The sequence below is a fragment of the Thermobia domestica genome, chromosome 11 (assembly GCF_964235325.1).
Source record: "Thermobia domestica chromosome 11, izTheDome1.hap1.1, whole genome shotgun sequence".
Lineage (NCBI taxonomy): Eukaryota > Metazoa > Arthropoda > Insecta > Zygentoma > Lepismatidae > Thermobia > Thermobia domestica.
In genome coordinates, this window is record NC_137464.1 from 266,461,649 (window position 1) to 266,480,489 (window position 18,841).

General features: G+C 37.1%; 1 protein-coding gene across 5 annotated transcripts in view; it reads right to left on the reverse strand.

Moving 5' to 3' along the window:
* ema (C-type lectin domain containing ema) overlaps nt 1-18,841 on the reverse strand; it is a 92,850-nt gene that overhangs the window by 19,489 nt on the left and 54,520 nt on the right. For all 5 annotated transcript variants that reach the window (XM_081732298.1, XM_081732300.1, XM_081732301.1 and 2 more), the window contains 7 exons: nt 17,240-17,394; nt 12,668-12,829; nt 12,079-12,217; nt 9,879-10,030; nt 8,110-8,261; nt 5,303-5,442; nt 836-988 (listed from right to left, as the gene is read on the reverse strand). In XM_081732298.1, coding sequence (XP_081588424.1) covers nt 836-988; nt 5,303-5,442; nt 8,110-8,261; nt 9,879-10,030; nt 12,079-12,217; nt 12,668-12,829; nt 17,240-17,394 — 1,053 coding nt within the window. The remainder of the gene's footprint in view (nt 1-835; nt 989-5,302; nt 5,443-8,109; nt 8,262-9,878; nt 10,031-12,078; nt 12,218-12,667; nt 12,830-17,239; nt 17,395-18,841) is intronic.

Genomic DNA, 18,841 nt, shown 5'->3' on the forward strand with positions numbered 1-18,841 from the left:
AGCCTGGTGCAAACACATAAATACTAACGAATTTGATATCTCAAGCGGTTCCAAAGATATGAAAACCGATGGTTTGCAACACTGCTTAAATTATTTATTCAAGCAAAATCTCAAAAATGAAAGCTTCTGATGCACCTATTAGGGACAGGGCTAATCACGTGCTCGCCTCTAGGTTGGGCGTAATTCAGCCAGTTGCTAGCAGATGGCGCTGGAGCAGGCTTAAGCCCACAAAATGGGCTCTTAGGCCAAGTTTTCTTTTATATTATTAATATTAAAAATTTGTGCTACTTTCGCTCTGTTAGAAGAATAGCACTATCTTTTATAGACAATACTTTCGGTAGATCAGACTAAACGAAAGACGGGTAAAACGGTTGCCAATAATAGTAAATTAATTCAAATCACTGTTCTGCACTATTAAAAAAAAAAAAAAAAAAATCGGCGCTGGAATCGATCTCCAGTGAAGTGTAAAACTTCAAGAATTAATCCAGAATCGTGAAGGTGATCTGTATGTTACATGTCCACGTTTACTATATGAGTGTTAATCACAAAGGCTGATCGAAAAACCAAGTTTTATAGAATGATAAACTTAAGTACATATTTAAAATGCTTTATTTATCTTTTGTGCGTAGTACCAGTTGAAATTGAAGTTATAGGTTAAGAATTAAACAAAAATGCACAAAAATTAAATAAATCATTTTTACTTATTATAAGTTTTGTAGAGTTCTTTTTCAACACCAAACGAATACTGGGATGTGTATGTAATCATTAAAAAATACATTAATCGCTAATTTGCAGGAAAATAATAAATAAAGTGAAAGGATAAGAGAGTACGCACCATGAGAGTCTGTTCTTGAAGCTGAAGGTGATTTGACTCCAGTGCTATCCCTTCTCATTGCAGCTGCAAAACCAGGCACCTTGTTCACAGTGAACATTGGACGATGGGCATTCACACTCATATCTCGGCTATTCGAACGACTTCCACCCTGACCTGCAAACATTAAATACAGACGTTACTTCTTAATTTACTGATTGATTGGGATGTTTCACGGAGCTGTCAACTACGAGGAGTCGCTTAAAATACCCGTAAATTTCAAATTTCAAAGTATACTTCTGTTAATTATGTTTCATCATCATCATCATAGGTATTCTGCTATTATTTGCAGACCACTTCCCTCAACTGAGAAGCTTCCATGCTCCACAGTTTTCCGCTAAACTTTTCGTCTTCATGTACGAATTTCTGTATTGATATCACCCATTAATTGTAGTGTCCTTCGCCCCTTCCCTCTCTTTCTTGTCACCATACCCTCTAACATGTCCTCATGATGCAGTTGCTTCTTGCCGATGTCATCTTCCTTTCCTTAATAATATTTAAAATTGTTCTTTCCTCCCAACCATTTCTAACACCCTCTCGTTCGTTTTCCGCTTCACCCAGCTAATTCTCTCCATTCTTCTCCACACACACATTCTGAAACCTTCCAGTTGTTTTTCATCATTTTTGCCTGATGTCCATGTTTCTGATCCATACAGTACAATACTCCACACGAAGCATTTTATAAATCTTTCTCAACTCTTTATTCAAGGTCCCATAAAACAGAATTTTCTTCCTCCTAAAGGCTTCTTTCTTTCCTATCCTTGCTTTTATTTCATGTTCACATTTCATATCACCACTAATAATACTAGCTAGCTATCGAAAACTAGTTACCTGTTGTATTTTCTCCCCTCCTACTTCTATACTTGATACCGACCACTTCGTCAATTCCCATAGTTTTTGTCTTCCTAACATATATCTTCATCCCATATTCTTCACAGCCTTTCCTCAAGTTTTCTAACATTATATTGATTTTCTCTTCAGATTCTACAACAAGCGCCGTATCATCTGCAAACCGTTATTTATATTTACGTCATTAAAATTTTCAGAGTGCAAGCAACGATAAGAGTTCCGTGGTAGAAAGGAAAGGAGAGTCAGGATTACACTTGATAAGTGATATTAAAGTGGATCCGATCTGTATCATTATCTCGTCGCTTATATATAGTTCGTTCAATAATGATTGGCACTCTCCCCTATACCTGGTGCCAAGTAGCAGTGTGAAATGTTTGTTGATGTATGCATTAAGATGGACAATAGTATTATCAAACTCCACTAAATGGTTTTGTTTCTTTCCTTAGGTAGCACATTGCAGCAGCAGTTGTTCCAACTTGCCAGGACGCTGGTGGACAGCGAAAAGACAGCATGGAAGCAGACACACATGGGCAACGGTGGACAGTGTGGTTTCTCTGGAGGGATGAATACTTCAGACATCCACAACAGATTATTAGCCGTAAGTGGGGACACAGCACCAAGTCGTAGATCCGTGTTTCGTTGGGTATCCGAATTCAAAGAAGGCAAAGACAGAGCTGCAAAAAACAAAAGCACTGGGCGTCCTGCAACTGCACGCAGTCCAAGCAATGCCGCGCGAGTGAATGATTTGATAATGGAGCACAGGAGAATCACGTTTGATGAACTAGAGAAAGAAACAGGTCTATCACGGGGTTCCCTCTACATTATTATTCATGAGGGTTTGAAGCTGCACAAGGTGTGTGCACAATGGGTACCTCATGACCTCACCGTTGCACAGAAACAAAAGCGTGTGGAGATTCGCAAGCAGTTGATGCAACAGTACAGAGAACATCCGACCGAGTTCTTTGAGCGTCTGGTCACCGTCGACGAAATTTAGTTCCTCTACGAGACTCCAGAAAAGAAACGCCAGTCCATGGAATGGACGCATACTAGAAGCCCTCATCCTAAGAAGGCACGGATGGGACTTTTCGTGCGGAAACAAATGGCGACCGTTTTCTATACTGCTGGTGGAACGGCTCCCTCCCAATACGTCCATCGACAGTGAGAGCTACTGCAGTTCACTGCATAGACTTCGCCGACGCATCCAACAACGCCGACAAGGGAAATGGGGCCGTGGCGTTCTTCTCCAACACGACAATGCACAGCCACATATCAGTCGCCAGACAATCGCCACAGTGCATGAACTAGGGTTTAATGTACTGCCGCATCCTCCATATTCGCCGGATCTGGCTCCTAGCGACTATGCTTTATTCGACACGATGAAAGAGGGCATGAGAGGTAAAAAGTTCAACACAAATGATGAACTCCACGCATTTGTTCGTCTGTAGCAGCGAGATACCCCAAAGAATGGTTTGCTACACAAATAAGGAAGCTTCCAGAACGGTGGTAAAAGTGCTTAGAAATTGCCGGGAAATACCTCTAAACTAAACTGTAATCGTTTGTTCAATAAATGGTTCCTGTGAAAACAAATTAATTGTAGTGCCAATCATTTCTGAACGCCCCAAGTAATTTCGGTGACTTTTCTTTCTTTAAATCTTCTCTCTTCACCAGATCGACTAGAAAGAATGGCATTGGAAACTTAGGTGTTACAGAAGATAAACTTACGAGGGGCGTCCAATAAGTTATCTACCTAGACAGGAAGGAATGCAGATAGGCTCACCTAATCATCACTGTTTTTCGATGTAGTCCCCATGGAGGTCTATGCACCGTCGCCACTTTGTGGCCAGCGAAGAAATCCCAGAGAAAAAATAGTATTTGTCATGGCCTACAAACGACTGGGAAACAGCCTGTTGGCCCTCGTGAGAGGACTTGGATAGACTCCTGCTTGCTCCCAGGATTCTAATGGTGGATCGAGGTTACATCCCCTGTCATCAATTGAGCCAGGAATTGTCCTGGTCCTCCTCAAAGAAGTCCAACAAGTCTTGGGACAGCTGCTTCCGTCAAACATTAGCTACGCGGCGTGTCATTAACACTGCTCACGGCCCTGACTTGCTCCGACTGACCTCAAATTGCGCAGTGGGGTTCCCCACAGTGGCCTTGGCGTGCGTGTCAGGCGTCCACCTTTCTCTTCCTGTCTAGGTACATAACTTATCATGAGTATGATTCTCGTAAGTATGTCATGAGATTTCGCTCCTTCCTTGTAACCTTAAATTTTAGCTTGCAGTTCTATGGGAAACAATACAAGAAATTTCGTAGCAATCTTGCCACTTTCGCGCATTCAATTTTGTCAATGTTCCAGACATGAAATGGTTAAGCCACTAAGTAATCAATTACTGTGATGGAATGACCACAGTGTAATTTTACTGCTTCCTTATTTTTATATTCTAAATCTTTACTTAAATTACCGTTGCTTGTATCCAGATTTTGATTTTTGGTTGGAATTAAAAAAGATTCAAAAGGTATTGAATTCAATATGTGGCAATAATATATAAACTTTGATGTATATTCTTGGAATTCTGATTATTAACTTATTTTGCACTTTCTTGTGCCTAAGGAATCAAAGAGATGGCAACTTGTGGGGAGCAGTCTTCCCAGGGTAAAAATAGAAAATGGTCAATATTATAAACAACTTCTTGACATGTAAATGGTGCGAATATGAAAACTTTTAGTGTCACGCTAATATTCTGTGACTGAATAAATTATTCCAAATAATCAGATAGTTCGTTAAATAAACCAATTTGCTTAAGAAGCTTCAGATAATTTTACATGTGTTAAGATAAACAAAATATGTCCCATGTAGTGCATTATAATATACATGCACAAGTCAATTTATTCACGATTCTCGGAACATACTCCAGAGTTATGTCAAGATATCAGATGCGAAGAATATTCGACCGGAAACTTTGGCTTCTAGGGTATGTTATGCTCCAAACTAAAGCCACGTTAAGAAAATTTCTTAACGTTGCTTCTCTAAAACGTGTGGGGGAAATTGTGCTTGGTACTCTGTGTGTTCCAACTGAAAAATCGCCATAGCGCTTCGGTGGCTATTTACTACGGCACATAAGATGCATATTTTGAATAACAAAAACTTGCTTCTTCTGCAGTATATTAAACTTAATATTATAAATGTGAACTCGTTTTCTTGTTTGGCTTTTGAGGCCTATTAACAATGACTGTAGTTTGGAACACGATTTGTTGCTTTAAGTGAATCAGAATCATTCCTCGAGTTTACATCGAACGCAAGTATTCTTACCGGGATCGACGCCGGAACCACATGAATACAGAAACACGGCATTAGCAACTTGGTTAAAGAACAGATACCGATAAACATTTGTATCAAAAACATGTGTCCATACTATGTATATAGGAAACTTCATTCTTTAAAAAATTACGTGGGACGATAAACTTTCACAAACAAAACTGATTTCCTCTTCTTCTGCAAGGGAGACAGAGTAAATAAACTAAAGCAGTGTTAGACGTAATATTATATAGCTAAGCTACTAAAGAGAAGAAACGAATACTTACGCAAAATATTGTCCTGTCTCAAGGCGTGTAAGTTATATGCTGGAGGTGAAGGGCAAGGCTGCACAGTGCTTGGGAGGTCAAGAAGCTTGGCTATCATATGCATCTTCTTCTGACGGGCTTTCATTCGGCCTTTCGTTAGCCTACAATAAGCAGAAAGTAAAACATATAAATATATACTATTTATATTACTACCTATTTCTTCTATATCATTACTAATATGCCCTTTTACTGTATTCAACTTATGGTTCGACGACGATTTACATACAATCGAAAAACTTATTGTTTTGTATAAGTAAAATTGAAGAGAACTATTTAAGCAATGTAAGCCATATCTCTAATCCATTAATTCTTTTATCAATCCACTTCTTGATTCCTAATAAGCAGGTAGCTCATAAATGATAGATATAATACCAGGCATAGTCATGAAGTGATCTCTCTTCTCAGTTCTGCTGGTTGTTTTCTTTTCTACAGCCTAGTAAAACAGGACAAGTTTCCTTCTGTAAGTGAGCAATATTTTCCATTTATCGTTATTGTCTATACAGGGTAACCACAAAGTGCTGTTACCCCTGAAAATAAGTAACATAAACCAGTAAACATACGTAAATAACTACACAGAAAGAACTGAATGACATTAACAATGCTCTCGAGAAGTTTTATTAAGATAGGAAACATTAAGTGTCCAAAGGATCAGTCTGTCGACAGTCATTCTCATACGCCGCCAGGTTCTGTGCGACAGTTTGCGGAGCATTGCAAGTGTAACTTGAGTTAAAACTTGTTTCATAGCTTCTGTCAGTTCGGCAGTGGTAACGTTACGGTTTTGTGCAACGATGCCCTTTATGAACCCCCAATGTGCATTATCACAGGTGGCGGCAATCTTTCCACGGACGCCGCGACGAAACGAAATGGTTTCGCTCGTCTGAACGGTGCCATTTCTTCCCTTATCCTTCACACTTCCTATGGCGAATAATGTGTCTGTTTCCATCGTAAAAGTGTTTGTTTCGGGGGAGGATCTCGTTGAAACCTTGTCCGAAAGTTACTTTAGTATTTATCAAGGGATAACGGGACTTTGTGGCCACCCTGTAGAGTCGTGGTGGCGTAGTCAACAAGCGTCTACCTATCTACCGGATGACTCGGGTTTGACTCCCGGGATTTATTTCTCTATTTTCTCGTTCTACTCTCGTTCCAATGCGCCGAAGAGGTTCCACCCAGTCTATTACTATAAGTACATCACCCAAATTATTACTAAATACATCACTCCTTTCTAGAGAGTTTGGAGCTTTATATTTATTTAGCCTTTGGAGGGTCTATAGTGTGCCCCAAGTAAGGGGCACCATTTATTCTTTATTGGCTGGTTGGGATGAAGCTTAGCGTCCCTTTCAGCAAAAGGTTTATTAGACGTGGACCTACACCTTAATGTGGGATCCGAACCACATGAGTTCTCACCGGGAATCGAACCTGGGTCTTCTGCGCCGGAGGGTCGGGAGGGAAAAGCACAGGCCGACCGCGTGTGTCAGAGGATGATGTCAGACGTATTGAAGAAAGTTTTGTTCGCAGTCCACGTAAGTCTACCAATAGAGCTAGTAAAGAACTCGGAATACCCCAAGCAACTGTTTGGAAAGTTCTGAGACGGCATTTGCTGTACAAGCCCTACCGGTTACAACTTGTGCAGGCTCTCAACCCTAGTGTCAAAGAGACGAGTCTCGAATTTTGTGGTTATGTGTTAGGAATGATGGAGGATGACACGTTTCTGCTGCGCGTCATTTTTAGCGATAAAGCGACTTTCCACCTTAGTGGAAAAGTCAACAGACATAATGTTCACATATGGGGTTTGCAAACTCCACGTTTAACATTGCAACACGAAAGAGACTCGCCGAAGGTAAACGTGTTCTGTGCAGTATCCCGTACAAAGGTTTATGAACCATTTTTCTTTGCGGAAAGAACTGTAACTGGAACAACGTACCTGGACATGTTGGAACAATGGCTGTTCCCTCAAGTTATGGAAGATTCACAGGACTTCATTTTCCAACAGGACGGAGCTCCGCCCCATTGGCACCTTCATGTAGGAGGCTTTTTGAATGCATCCCTTCCTCAGCGCTGGATAGGTCGCAGGGGAAATGACCTGGTTCTACTCTTCTTGCCACCGAGATCTCTTGATCTCGCCCCATGTGACTACTTCTTATTGGGTTATGTTAAGGAAGCTGTTTACGTGCCACCTCTACCAATAACTCTGGACAATCTGCGGAACCGTATCACAGCTGCCGTGCACTCAGTAACAGTAGATACACTTGCTCGTGTGTGAGACGAGTTCAGCTACCGCATAGATGTTTGCCGTGCAGCAGACGGTGGACACATTAAACATTTATAATGTATTGCAAAAAAACTTTGAAACTTCCACTTTCCATTGGTATAAAGATTGTTCATTTTGGATTTGTACCTTAATAAATACACATCTTTAAAAATGGGTCCATCATTTATAATAACCCTGTATTACGTGGAGATGTTCCCTCATAGATGAATAGTTGGTTACTTTCTGTTCCTGCATGGGGAGCATGTGGTTTCGGGTTCCATTTCTGGCAAAGGCGCAAAATTTAAGGAAATCTGGAAATGACCTTTTTAATACGACGAAGAAACCAACTTCGGTCTGGAAAACCAAACAATATGAGTCGGTACGCCATTTAGCAGATTAAAGACCTTTGTGGGCTTTAGCGCCACGAAGTTTAGTGTTATATTCTTGTGAATCTTTTAGAACCTTATAATTGTATACGAGACAAGTAATTAAAAGTAAATTCCTTAAACATTCAACTGACCTTTGTTTGGCTGCCATGCATCTGATGTGGTCGTCGAAGATGAATTTAGCTGAGAGCAGAGGCACACGATTAGTTGAGCTAGAAGACAGTGGACGATGAATAGTGATGTGGAGACAACGCGAGTCGTCCTTATCACCCGTTACTTCGATGTCCTAAAACATAAACGACGCTATAGATACTATACCACACTTTTTTTTAATATATTAAAATTATTTAAAATACATACTTAACATTTCAATAAACAAATGGGGCATATAAGTTGAATTTGGGCCTCCGCATGAAAACCTTATGGAAGATATAATTTTGTTTGTTATAGTTATTAAAAGCGTAGAAAGGCAGCAAATTCTCAAACTGTATGAGACATATAGGATTTCTACGAAAGAACAAGAATACTTTAGAATAAGTTTACATTCACCATTCCACAACCTTCGATATCACTTTTAAGTATCGACATACTTTGGGTCCTTTCAATTGGTACCAAAAGGAGTTGAGTTGATTTTAGTTTAGCGTCCCGTTCAGCAGCGAGGCTATATGAGACGTGGACCTACTGATTAGCGTGGAATCCGAACCACATGAGCTCCCGCCGGGAATCGAACCCGGGTCTCCCACGCCAAAGGCGCGTACGCTAACCGCTTAGCCACGAAGGAGCTCTGGTACCAAAAGGAGTACATACAGAATGATAAATAGAAGGCAGAATAACGAAACATTATTATATGGATCCAGAAATTAAAATTCAGTAAACACACAAACACCTCGAGGACTATCGCAAATAATCAATGCACCCTATTAGCTGGCTTCCATAATTAGTGTATTTTAGTTAAGCTGCTGCATCAATTTACATGTGAATTGATGCGACCCAATTCTCGTGATGTTTTCAACCTACTTTTAGAGTATATTATTAAATGCTCGTCCTACATATTCCTTTTGATACCAATTGAAGAGACAGAAAGAATATCGTAACGTATGGCAATGATATTGAAATCTTGAATAGTGTGAATCTTTTGTAATGTGTATCAGACGTAGTTAGTTGATAACTGCAAGGAATATATACAGAATAATTTTCACTTTACGTAGCAATCCTTCTGTGCCGACTAACTTTATGTATGAAATGTCCTCAACTGATCTTCTGAATTTGTTTCGTAAAGATGAGTTTTCCATTTTCCCCTATACTGTCGACAGGAAACTTAAAATACCAAGTTTGGAAGTGAGGAAGGCAAGTTCAGTAATGTATGTCGAAACAGTACACACGCATGGCCGAAATATAAAGTCCTCGGTAATACAAGCGTAAACACAAATCAGAAGTAGTCCCATACAGTTTGGAATTTTCTCTTGTTTCGATAATTACACTTCCTTACATTGCACTTACAATGAAATTATAATATTACTGTGTATAACGTCCCTATGGTATTAATACTGTATTGTAGCATATTTTCCCATATAACTTTTATAGGATAGTCTTATCACGCAAAATTGGAATTTATTACTCTTTTCTGATACTGTAACACTTAAAATAAAATAAATAAACTGCAGATTCTGTTAATTTATTTATACAGTTGAATTAAGAAAACTCATTCACCTGTAGGAATGTTCGATCCCAGCCCTCGCCAAGTGAACTTTGTGGTGGACAAACACCGTGTGCGTGGGTTTTCTCGGGGTTCTCCCGTTTCCTCCCACTTTCTTCATTCCACCATTTCATTCATTACTCATCATCACCGTCTCCTTTAGCCTAACCGGCATAACCATGGGACGTAAAACTTAAAGATTTTCACCTGTAGGAATCCAACAAACTTGGCCACTCCCCATCCCAATCGGCGGCTATCGGGCTCCACAAGGATCAGCTGGATAACATCAATGACTAGGAACCGACGAATCTTCTGGTTGTCCTTTGTCACCACAGTGCACGCGATTAAATCACTGTTATCTAATGGAAAAATAAAAACAACAAGTAATATTAGTTTATATCTTGCTAAAGACTATGATTCAATTATCTTTTTATTTAGTTAATAACCCTAAGGAACACATATTGAATAATTTGAAACTTACTTAGCATTTCTGTCGTTAAAAGAACTAATAACAATTGACGATATTGTAATGTGCCACGTGCTTGTGTTTATAAACATTACACGTGCTCCTCTTTGTAAACAGGACTACAAGAACCAGCACCACCTACAAGTCACATGACGACACGGGAGCAACAGCGTCACCGCTGCCCGAACTTTTGATTGTAATGCAAGAATGCTCGCATATATACCCACTCGTTAGCTTATAAAGTATCAATAGTATTTCTATTTATTGCAGTACTTCGAAACGGGTAAAAAAATACGCTCAAAATCACGCAACAGCTTGAAGAAAGTAAGAGCTTGCCATCGAACACGAATTCGAATTAAGAGACAATGTGATTGGTAGATCTTTCATCTCTGATACGAGGGGCCCACGGTTCATCCTAGGTCATGTCAGCTTAAGGTGCACAACGTTCTTTCGAACTCCCGTTTCTTCCCACACTTTCATTTCGCCAATTCTTTTCCAATCATTTACTTTCATTAATGATCTGACTTCTTTCACTTAAAGGGCAACCATGAGGTTTTAAATTAGACATTTTATTTTAATAATTTGTATTATTGGTTACACGTATCTGCGTGAAAATAAGAGATTACCCTAGTCCAAATAATACTCAATGTTCTTTACTTTTACATACATAAATACATAAACCTTAAAACTTGTATTTAACAATGTCCATTAGTAAAACGATGAGATAAGGTTATTTTTAATTCTTTTAAATTATATATACTATTATATTTTTAATATATTGGGTAATGTCTTTATTATTCGATTAAAAAAGGACCAATAAAGCTTTTTACTTCCGTTTTTTTTTTTTCTTTTTTTCCAAGCATGGAGGCATCATGTTACATACGGTTTCATGCATTTCTGCTTCGAGATATAGGTGATGACGTTATAACTTTAAAAAAAGATATTTTTTGTTATGCCTATTTTTATTATTTTTTGGCAGGCTTAGTTTTGCACTTAGAAGATTGAAATTTTGCACACCCTTTGATATTTTTTTCAGATCTCTGCGTTAAAATAGGAGGGTCCAGGGTGACAAGAATATAAAGGAAAGGGATATTTTTAACAAAAAATCCCTTTTTTCGCGATTTTCCTACCTCAGATACATGAAGGAGACATGTGAATGGTACCGTTTGTAAGTCTGTTCTATTCTGAAGTGAATGATGTATGAACCATGACCCTAAGATAAATAGGGATGTCTTAAGAAACTTTTATATTACATCCGGGTCTTTTTGAGTAATCTGGGGGCATTGTAGGGCTCATTGGGAAATACTTTTCCCCGCCCTTACTATTCAAGATAAAAGTTTGAAATTTTGTACAGAATTTAGTATACCCTTAGTATTTCTCATCTGATTTTGATATCTATGCGTTAACACGGGGGGGGGGGGGCGAGGGGGTCAGAGGAGCTCAAATTTTGAAAAGAAAAACTTCACAAAAATACCGATTTCTCTCAAAATTTCCCGCTTCGCGGACGTGATAGTGAAATATGAATAGTACCATTTGAAAGGCTGTTCTACTCTGAGGAGAATGAGGTACGAACCATGATCCTGGGAGGACGCGGTGGCTCAGTGGTAGAGCGTTCACCTCCGGTGCTTGGAGTCCCTGGTTCGATCCCAGCTCGCGCCGTGTGGACTTTGTGGTGGACAAACACAGTGCTCGGGGGGTTTTCTCAGTGTTCTCTCGTTTCCTCCCACTTTCTTCATTCCCCCATTTCATTCATTTCTCATAATCACCGTCTCCTTTAGCCTAAGCGGCATAAACGTGGGACGTAAAATTTCATCTTTTTTTTGATGATCCTAGGATAAATAAGACTGGTGCTAAAGCCGCTTGACTGAAAGTCTATAATTTACACCCCCCCCCCCCCCAAAAAAGCCATGTTTTAAAAGGGTTAAGGAGAGAAAAACTTACTTAGATCTAACACATCTTCGACCTGCACGCATGACTGAGGATTTGTGAGTGGCAGCTGGTTCTCTGGTTCCATTCCTAGGCTCCCAGACAACTCACGGATTAAAAAGAACACGCGGATTGCACGACGAGCTCTTTCCACCTGAAATAAAAACCAAATATATAATAACCACATTTAGAAAGTTTTCAGTCGAAAAGCCTTTGCTTATACTGTAAATGGCTATTTCAACGTTTGCAAATGCATGGGATGGGTTGTTTTGATCATGCTATATAAGAGTATTTTGCACATGAGTGTTCCAGGCTTTCACCTAAGAATAACAAGTCAAAATTCAACAAAAACCTTTATAATGTTTTACAAAGGAAGAAAATAAATAAAAGAATCCAGCCAAAACACTTATGTCTAAAGTCTTATTCAACACATTCTAGAGTTAAAGGAAAAGTCGCTTGCGACATTTTATAATTATTTTTACGACCACAAAGTTACGATGAATTTTAATTCGTTTAGCAATTATTAATGTCTATTTATTTTCCAACACATTCACGTAAAGGTTAAAACTGCTGACACGACAAAGACAAAAAATGGAGAACTAACCTCTCCACAAGGCAATCTCTTGCTAAACTCAATACCAGTCATGGGTGTTCCCGTTGGAGGCAGCAGAATATTGGAATCCATCATCAGCCACTCGACATTCAAGGGACGCTTCTTCATCTCATTGTACTCGTCTTCAAACATATCCAGAAAAATTTCTTCGCTCTGAAATTTTCATTTATATATTATATATACGAATTCATAATGAAAGGAATACCGTATATAAAACAAGTAAATATATTATGCATGAAATATTCTTGAATACAAATAAAAGATGCTAACAAAATAATTTCATGCTTTTAATTATCTTAGTTATCATTAAGAGATCACACGCGAAAAAAAAAAAAATCTGTTTTACGTTTAACGGTTATGCCATGTAGGATGAAGGTACATGGAACTAACAATGTTACTGACGTAAAATCTACGTTGTATCGCAGTTTTTAAGACACACTAGTGTCTATGAAAACACATGTTTAATAATACACAAAGAGTGAAATGTTCACAACTGGACCGAGATTCGTACTCGGGATCTTCGGCGTACTGTGCCGATGCGTTAACCACTACGCTACCCAGTTCTCTTCTAGAGCCCCCATACACTCACTTAAACACGTGGTCTCAGTGAAAGAACACCGAAGAGTGAGAGAGTGTATGGTGGTTCTAGGAGAGGACTGGGTAGCGTAGTGATTAACGCGTCGGTACGGTAGACCGAAAATCCCGAGTTCGAGTCTCGGTCCAGTAGTGTACTTTTTCACTCTTTGTATATTATTGAATTCGCACCTACAGAGGATAAGGTGTGTAAAAATAAGTTTAAATCGTTTGTTTCCTCTTTTCATTTATATAATACAAGTTTAATGCCTACACACACACACAAAAAAAAAAAAAATCAGTAGACGTTTATTACAACACCATCTCAGGGTATTGAAAGAAAAAAAAAATATCAAGGTTATATTAGACTTAATGTTTGGGTTGTGTTAGCTTTAGAAAAGAAAATTGAAGTTACTATCTATCATCAGAAGATTTCCAAATTCTTGCTTTGTGGCCAACCAAGAATAAAAGAAGAATCAATATTATTCAGCTTAACTGATACATTATTTAAAAAAAAAACAAAAAAAAAAAAAAAAAAAAAAAACCGAGCAATTAGAATTGCATAAATTCAAGTTTATAGATTATATTTGAAATCATAGAGTTAAATTTTTCGTGATTAGTTTATTCGTGCCATTTGTTAACATTTACATTATAACAGATTAAAAAAAATTTATTATTAAACATTTGCCTCCATCGTGGTATCTCCAAGATACTTTATCAACATTTTTATGAAATGATGTTGCTATAGTGCTTTAACATATCTAGATTCTCAAACATATTTCATTAGTACATATAGAACTCATTATCACTCAAAGAATTGACGATCCATCCCTTCTAATTGGGCGTTCATTGCTTATAATGTTCCTGTCGTTCATCAAACAACATGCAAATTATGCAGCCATAGGCAATATCATCGCTACTACAATTCCATTTTCAATAATAAAAAAATATGAGTATGTATTATGTATTACTTATATTATTACTTTACTTAGTCATGTATTACTTTACGTTAGCCTATGCATCATTCGCATAATACATTTAATATGAAAGCCCTACTATTAATGAAAATGATACATTTACAAATGTCTAGCGAGGACGAAAAAAAAAAAATAAAATAAAATCTACATATACTCGACAGGGTCCAATTACTGAAACGCCTTTTAAAGAATTATTATCAATTTTAACTTATTATCTTTGTTTACAACTAATTAAACTTATAGAGGGATGGATACGCATAAGGAATCATATTCTACTTGAGAGTGGCAAGTTGAAAAACATTTCAACACTATTGGTTTCCGATGAGGCAAATATATAAGTAGGCACGAACATTTAATTTCGCACCGTAATTATGGCACGTTCAAAGTAAATATCTACCTAAACTGAAAAATAAACAAACGTAGCACGAAATAGTATTTTATAAATAGTAATATCGAACTCCGGAGGTATGTCCAGAGTAAAGTTCTCCCGCATCGGCACAGACCGATTATTCGCACTCATCATGATATGATATCATCATCGGAGGACACGTTACGTTCAATTTTCCCTCACCTACAAAACTAAATATATATATATATATATGGTGCAACGCAATGTGATAAGACATACGAAAGAAGATTTTAAACTACTAATGTATTAAGAAGCACTATGAAAGGGCACATGACAAAATAGTAAAAAAAAAGACACGTTCAAAGTACAATTTTACCGACATTACACGTATTAACTATATGAAAATGTATCACAAGGTAGTATCACAGAGCACACGACAAAATATGGCTAGCACGTATACAAAATACATCACAAATTAATATCAGAGGGACACACGACAAAATATAGGAGAGCACGCTCAAATCACAATTGTTACCGGCTCTATACGTAAGAAATGGAAATTTTCCTTTTTTCTAACCTACACGCATGTATCACAAATACTACTAAAAGGACACATTAATATATTAGAGCACTCTCAAAGAAATTTCATCATAATGTTTACAACTGACATACATCACGGAGCAATCTTAAATCAAATGACAAGGATTACAAAGCACTTAAATTCTCAGATACGAAATATTCATAGGTGCGTTCATAGTAAAGGTTTTCCTAACAAAATAACATATATCACATTGCGATATATAAAAAGGCACGTATTAAATTTAGAAACATGGATAAAAAAAAAAAATCTCCTAACTTAACCTACATAAATACTATGGATCACACATTTACAATTTTAGACCTAACCTAACCTACAACAAATATTTCACGAAATAAACATTATTATGAAACATAATTCAGCAATGTGTTTAACATAACCCTATCTAACCTAGACATTCAAAATTCTCAAGGTACGTTGCCATCGAAAGGTGCGTACAAAGTAAAGTATTACCCTATTATCAACATACACATTTTCAAATTCACGTAGAGACACACATAAGATTTAGTAATTCAATTATACATGCTTGTATATGAGTGGACGACGATTGATAAGTTCAGAGACGCGTAACGCCCTTTAATTTAGTTACCCATCCTGATTCTTAAAGATGCCATTTGTTGAACTGCTATACTGTTTATAGAAAAATAAGAAAATGGATGTTACCCAATTATCCGCAGGTTTCACAGAATAGTCCACAGGTTAAGCTGGGTGATCAAACTCCAACTTCGCAAAGTAGGTTTCATCTACTTGCTTATTTAAAAATCGAGAGATAATTCCTCCGGAATACTGGCTCTACATTCCACGGCTGTAGGATGTATTTCCGGTACGCCGCTGCCATCAACTTCGATAAATTATATCTCCCACTCCATTACTGTATATGTCTAGTAATGGCGGAGATGACATCCGATGGCTTGTAGCCGAAAGAAGGTTTTACTAAATTTTTACTTCGGTTAGGCTCCTCAATATCTATTTTCTTCCAAATAACATATCAGGTTATTCTAAATTATAATTTTAACTAGGTTGAAGGCCGAATTGCACTTTTAGTTGCGAAATTTCTAAATTTTGGAGGAGCTAACCTAAGCCATCGTTCTTATACACTGAAATCTATCAATTCACTGCGTCATCTTACACTCGTAGCCAGGCCTTGATAAACGCGGTTTTTAATATTATATCTTTGACTATAATTAGCACAATTTTACCATAAATACATATCGATACAAGCACCTAACCGTAAAAATAATAAATCTCTATATCTATTTCTAATATCTAACTTACCAAAAATCCTATCTAATAATTTATCAATAGGGGTTTAATTATTTCTGGTAGTTATTTATTTTTCACTATGGCAACGAAGAACTTATGACTACTACCAGAACGCCATATTTAAAACTGTTATCTTCACGTATAGCGATTCGAACGCCCTCTCGCGGCAATAACCAGAAAACCCGCCATGACGGTTTGTTTCAAGAACATAAACAACAGCCCAAGCACAAGGAAAACAGTGGGTAAATATTTTGAGTAGAATTTTTAGTATTACTTGGTTTTACTTATATTAATTGTTCTAAAATACTGTATAGACTGTAAAGAAACGGTTACATGGTTTGAAGTGAATCGGTAAGAACTAGATTTAAAGAAAAATACTCAAATTTTAGATTAAATTTCCGGATGTGTTTACGTGCGTATCTCATATCAAGATTGAGTACATGTATTCTTTTGTGCCATCCCCTGTACTAACAATACAAAACGAATTAACATTAAATTAGTGTAAACTTACACGTAACAAAACTGGGCACAGTAATACTATGCGGGAACCAACTTCGACTTCAACCGGTAAACATTACAATACGGACCCAATGTAAACAACCGAGAGTCGGTCTGTTACACGTTGGTGTAACAGCTCTTAAAATGCGGATATTCTTTTCCTAAGTTTTAGTAGTTTCAGTGCTGTGTGAAAAAAATACAGCGTAAAAATGGGAAGAGCCAAAAAGCTAGGAATTACAAGTATTTTCAGGAATCACAAATAGAAATAAATAAAACGATGACACAAAATGTTATAAAATTTTAACCTTATAGAAATTTCGTAGGAGTGACGTGCTTTCCTCCTTGGCCCCTTCAATTGCTGCCAGATGACAGTCATGGAGATAGCTGCATCCATTTTTCATTACAAGCTGCATCAAGAGTCGAATTGTCAGCTCTAGAGTTACAAGACGCACACGACAATCTGGAAGGAAACAAAACACATTGTGGGAACTGAAATATATTGAAAATATATTCGTATATACGCATAGTTTGTCCTTTAGTTTTTTTTCCTAATAGTTCTCACATGAAAACTAGAGTGAAAAAGTCTTGGAAATTTTCCTATTGTTGTAAGTTAATTATGTTCAAAATAATAGACAATTTATCTTCAAGAATATGAAGTACTGAAGAAGGGAAAAAATCGTGTCTAAAACCTCTACGTCTTAGGACTCCCATTTAGATGCTTTGCTTATTGTGTTATGCATCCTGTCAGCTAGCTAAGTGTTTCTCCTTTCGCAACAGAAATAAATTACATAAAAAAAAAAACAGATTTTCTTCATCTTTCTCGTTAGCCAATTGATTTTTATGGGGAATTACTTTCTATTTGATTTGTATGGGGAATTATCCTTCTCTTTTATTTCTATGGGGAATTACTCTATTTTATTTGTATGGGGAATTAACCTTCTCTTAATTGTATGGGGAATTATTCTCTTCTCTTATTTGTATGGGGAATTATTCTTCTCTTATTTGTATTGGGAATTATTATTCTCTTTTATTTGTATGGGAAGTTATTCTTCTCTTTTATTTGTATGTGGAATTATTATTCTTTTATTTGTACCGTACGGGAAATTCTTCATTTTTATTTGTATGATTCATCCATTTCAATCTAAGGTTCATTGTACTAAGTTTGATAAACAGAAAATCCATCTTATTTCTATGCATACAGGAACGTTGTCATTGTCGTAATAATTACTATAAGTCCGTTACTAGGGAACATTCTGCACCCACCATAGATTAGGGTAATGTTTGTAAGGGTGGGGAAAGGAAGTACCTCTACTAAACCATCGCATTGTTAGTAGTATTCTATCTTTGTATTAGAAGGGCATGAAATCAAATTTGCACAACTTCTTCAATTTTAAAATTCGGTTTACTATTTTGTTTCAGTAGAGCCCATGTACATTCAACTAGCAAATGTTCAAGTATTAAGTGCAGCAAGTTTAGCCTTATTGCCTTATTGGTGCACAAAAATTCTGTTTAGACAGATGAGACATTGTTCACTGTGTGTCTGAAATGTTCTTTTCTTTCCTGTTGTGATGTAATTTGTTAAAAGTATTTAAAAAAAAAAAAACGCAGGATGCACTGCATTTCTCAAATGATGAGTATAACGGGGTTTGAGGTTCATGATTATTCGGTAACTCACCACCCCTCTCTCTCTCTCTCTCTCTCTCTCTCTCTCTATATATATATATATATATATATATATATATATATATATATATATATATATATATATAATATGAAACTAAAATGAATTATTTCTTAGTGTAACGTAAAACGTTTATGCTCTTTAGGCTAAAGGAGATAGATGGTTATTGAAAGTGAATGATTGTCAAATTTTCGGACTCTCCCACCAAGATTCGAGACGGAACCAT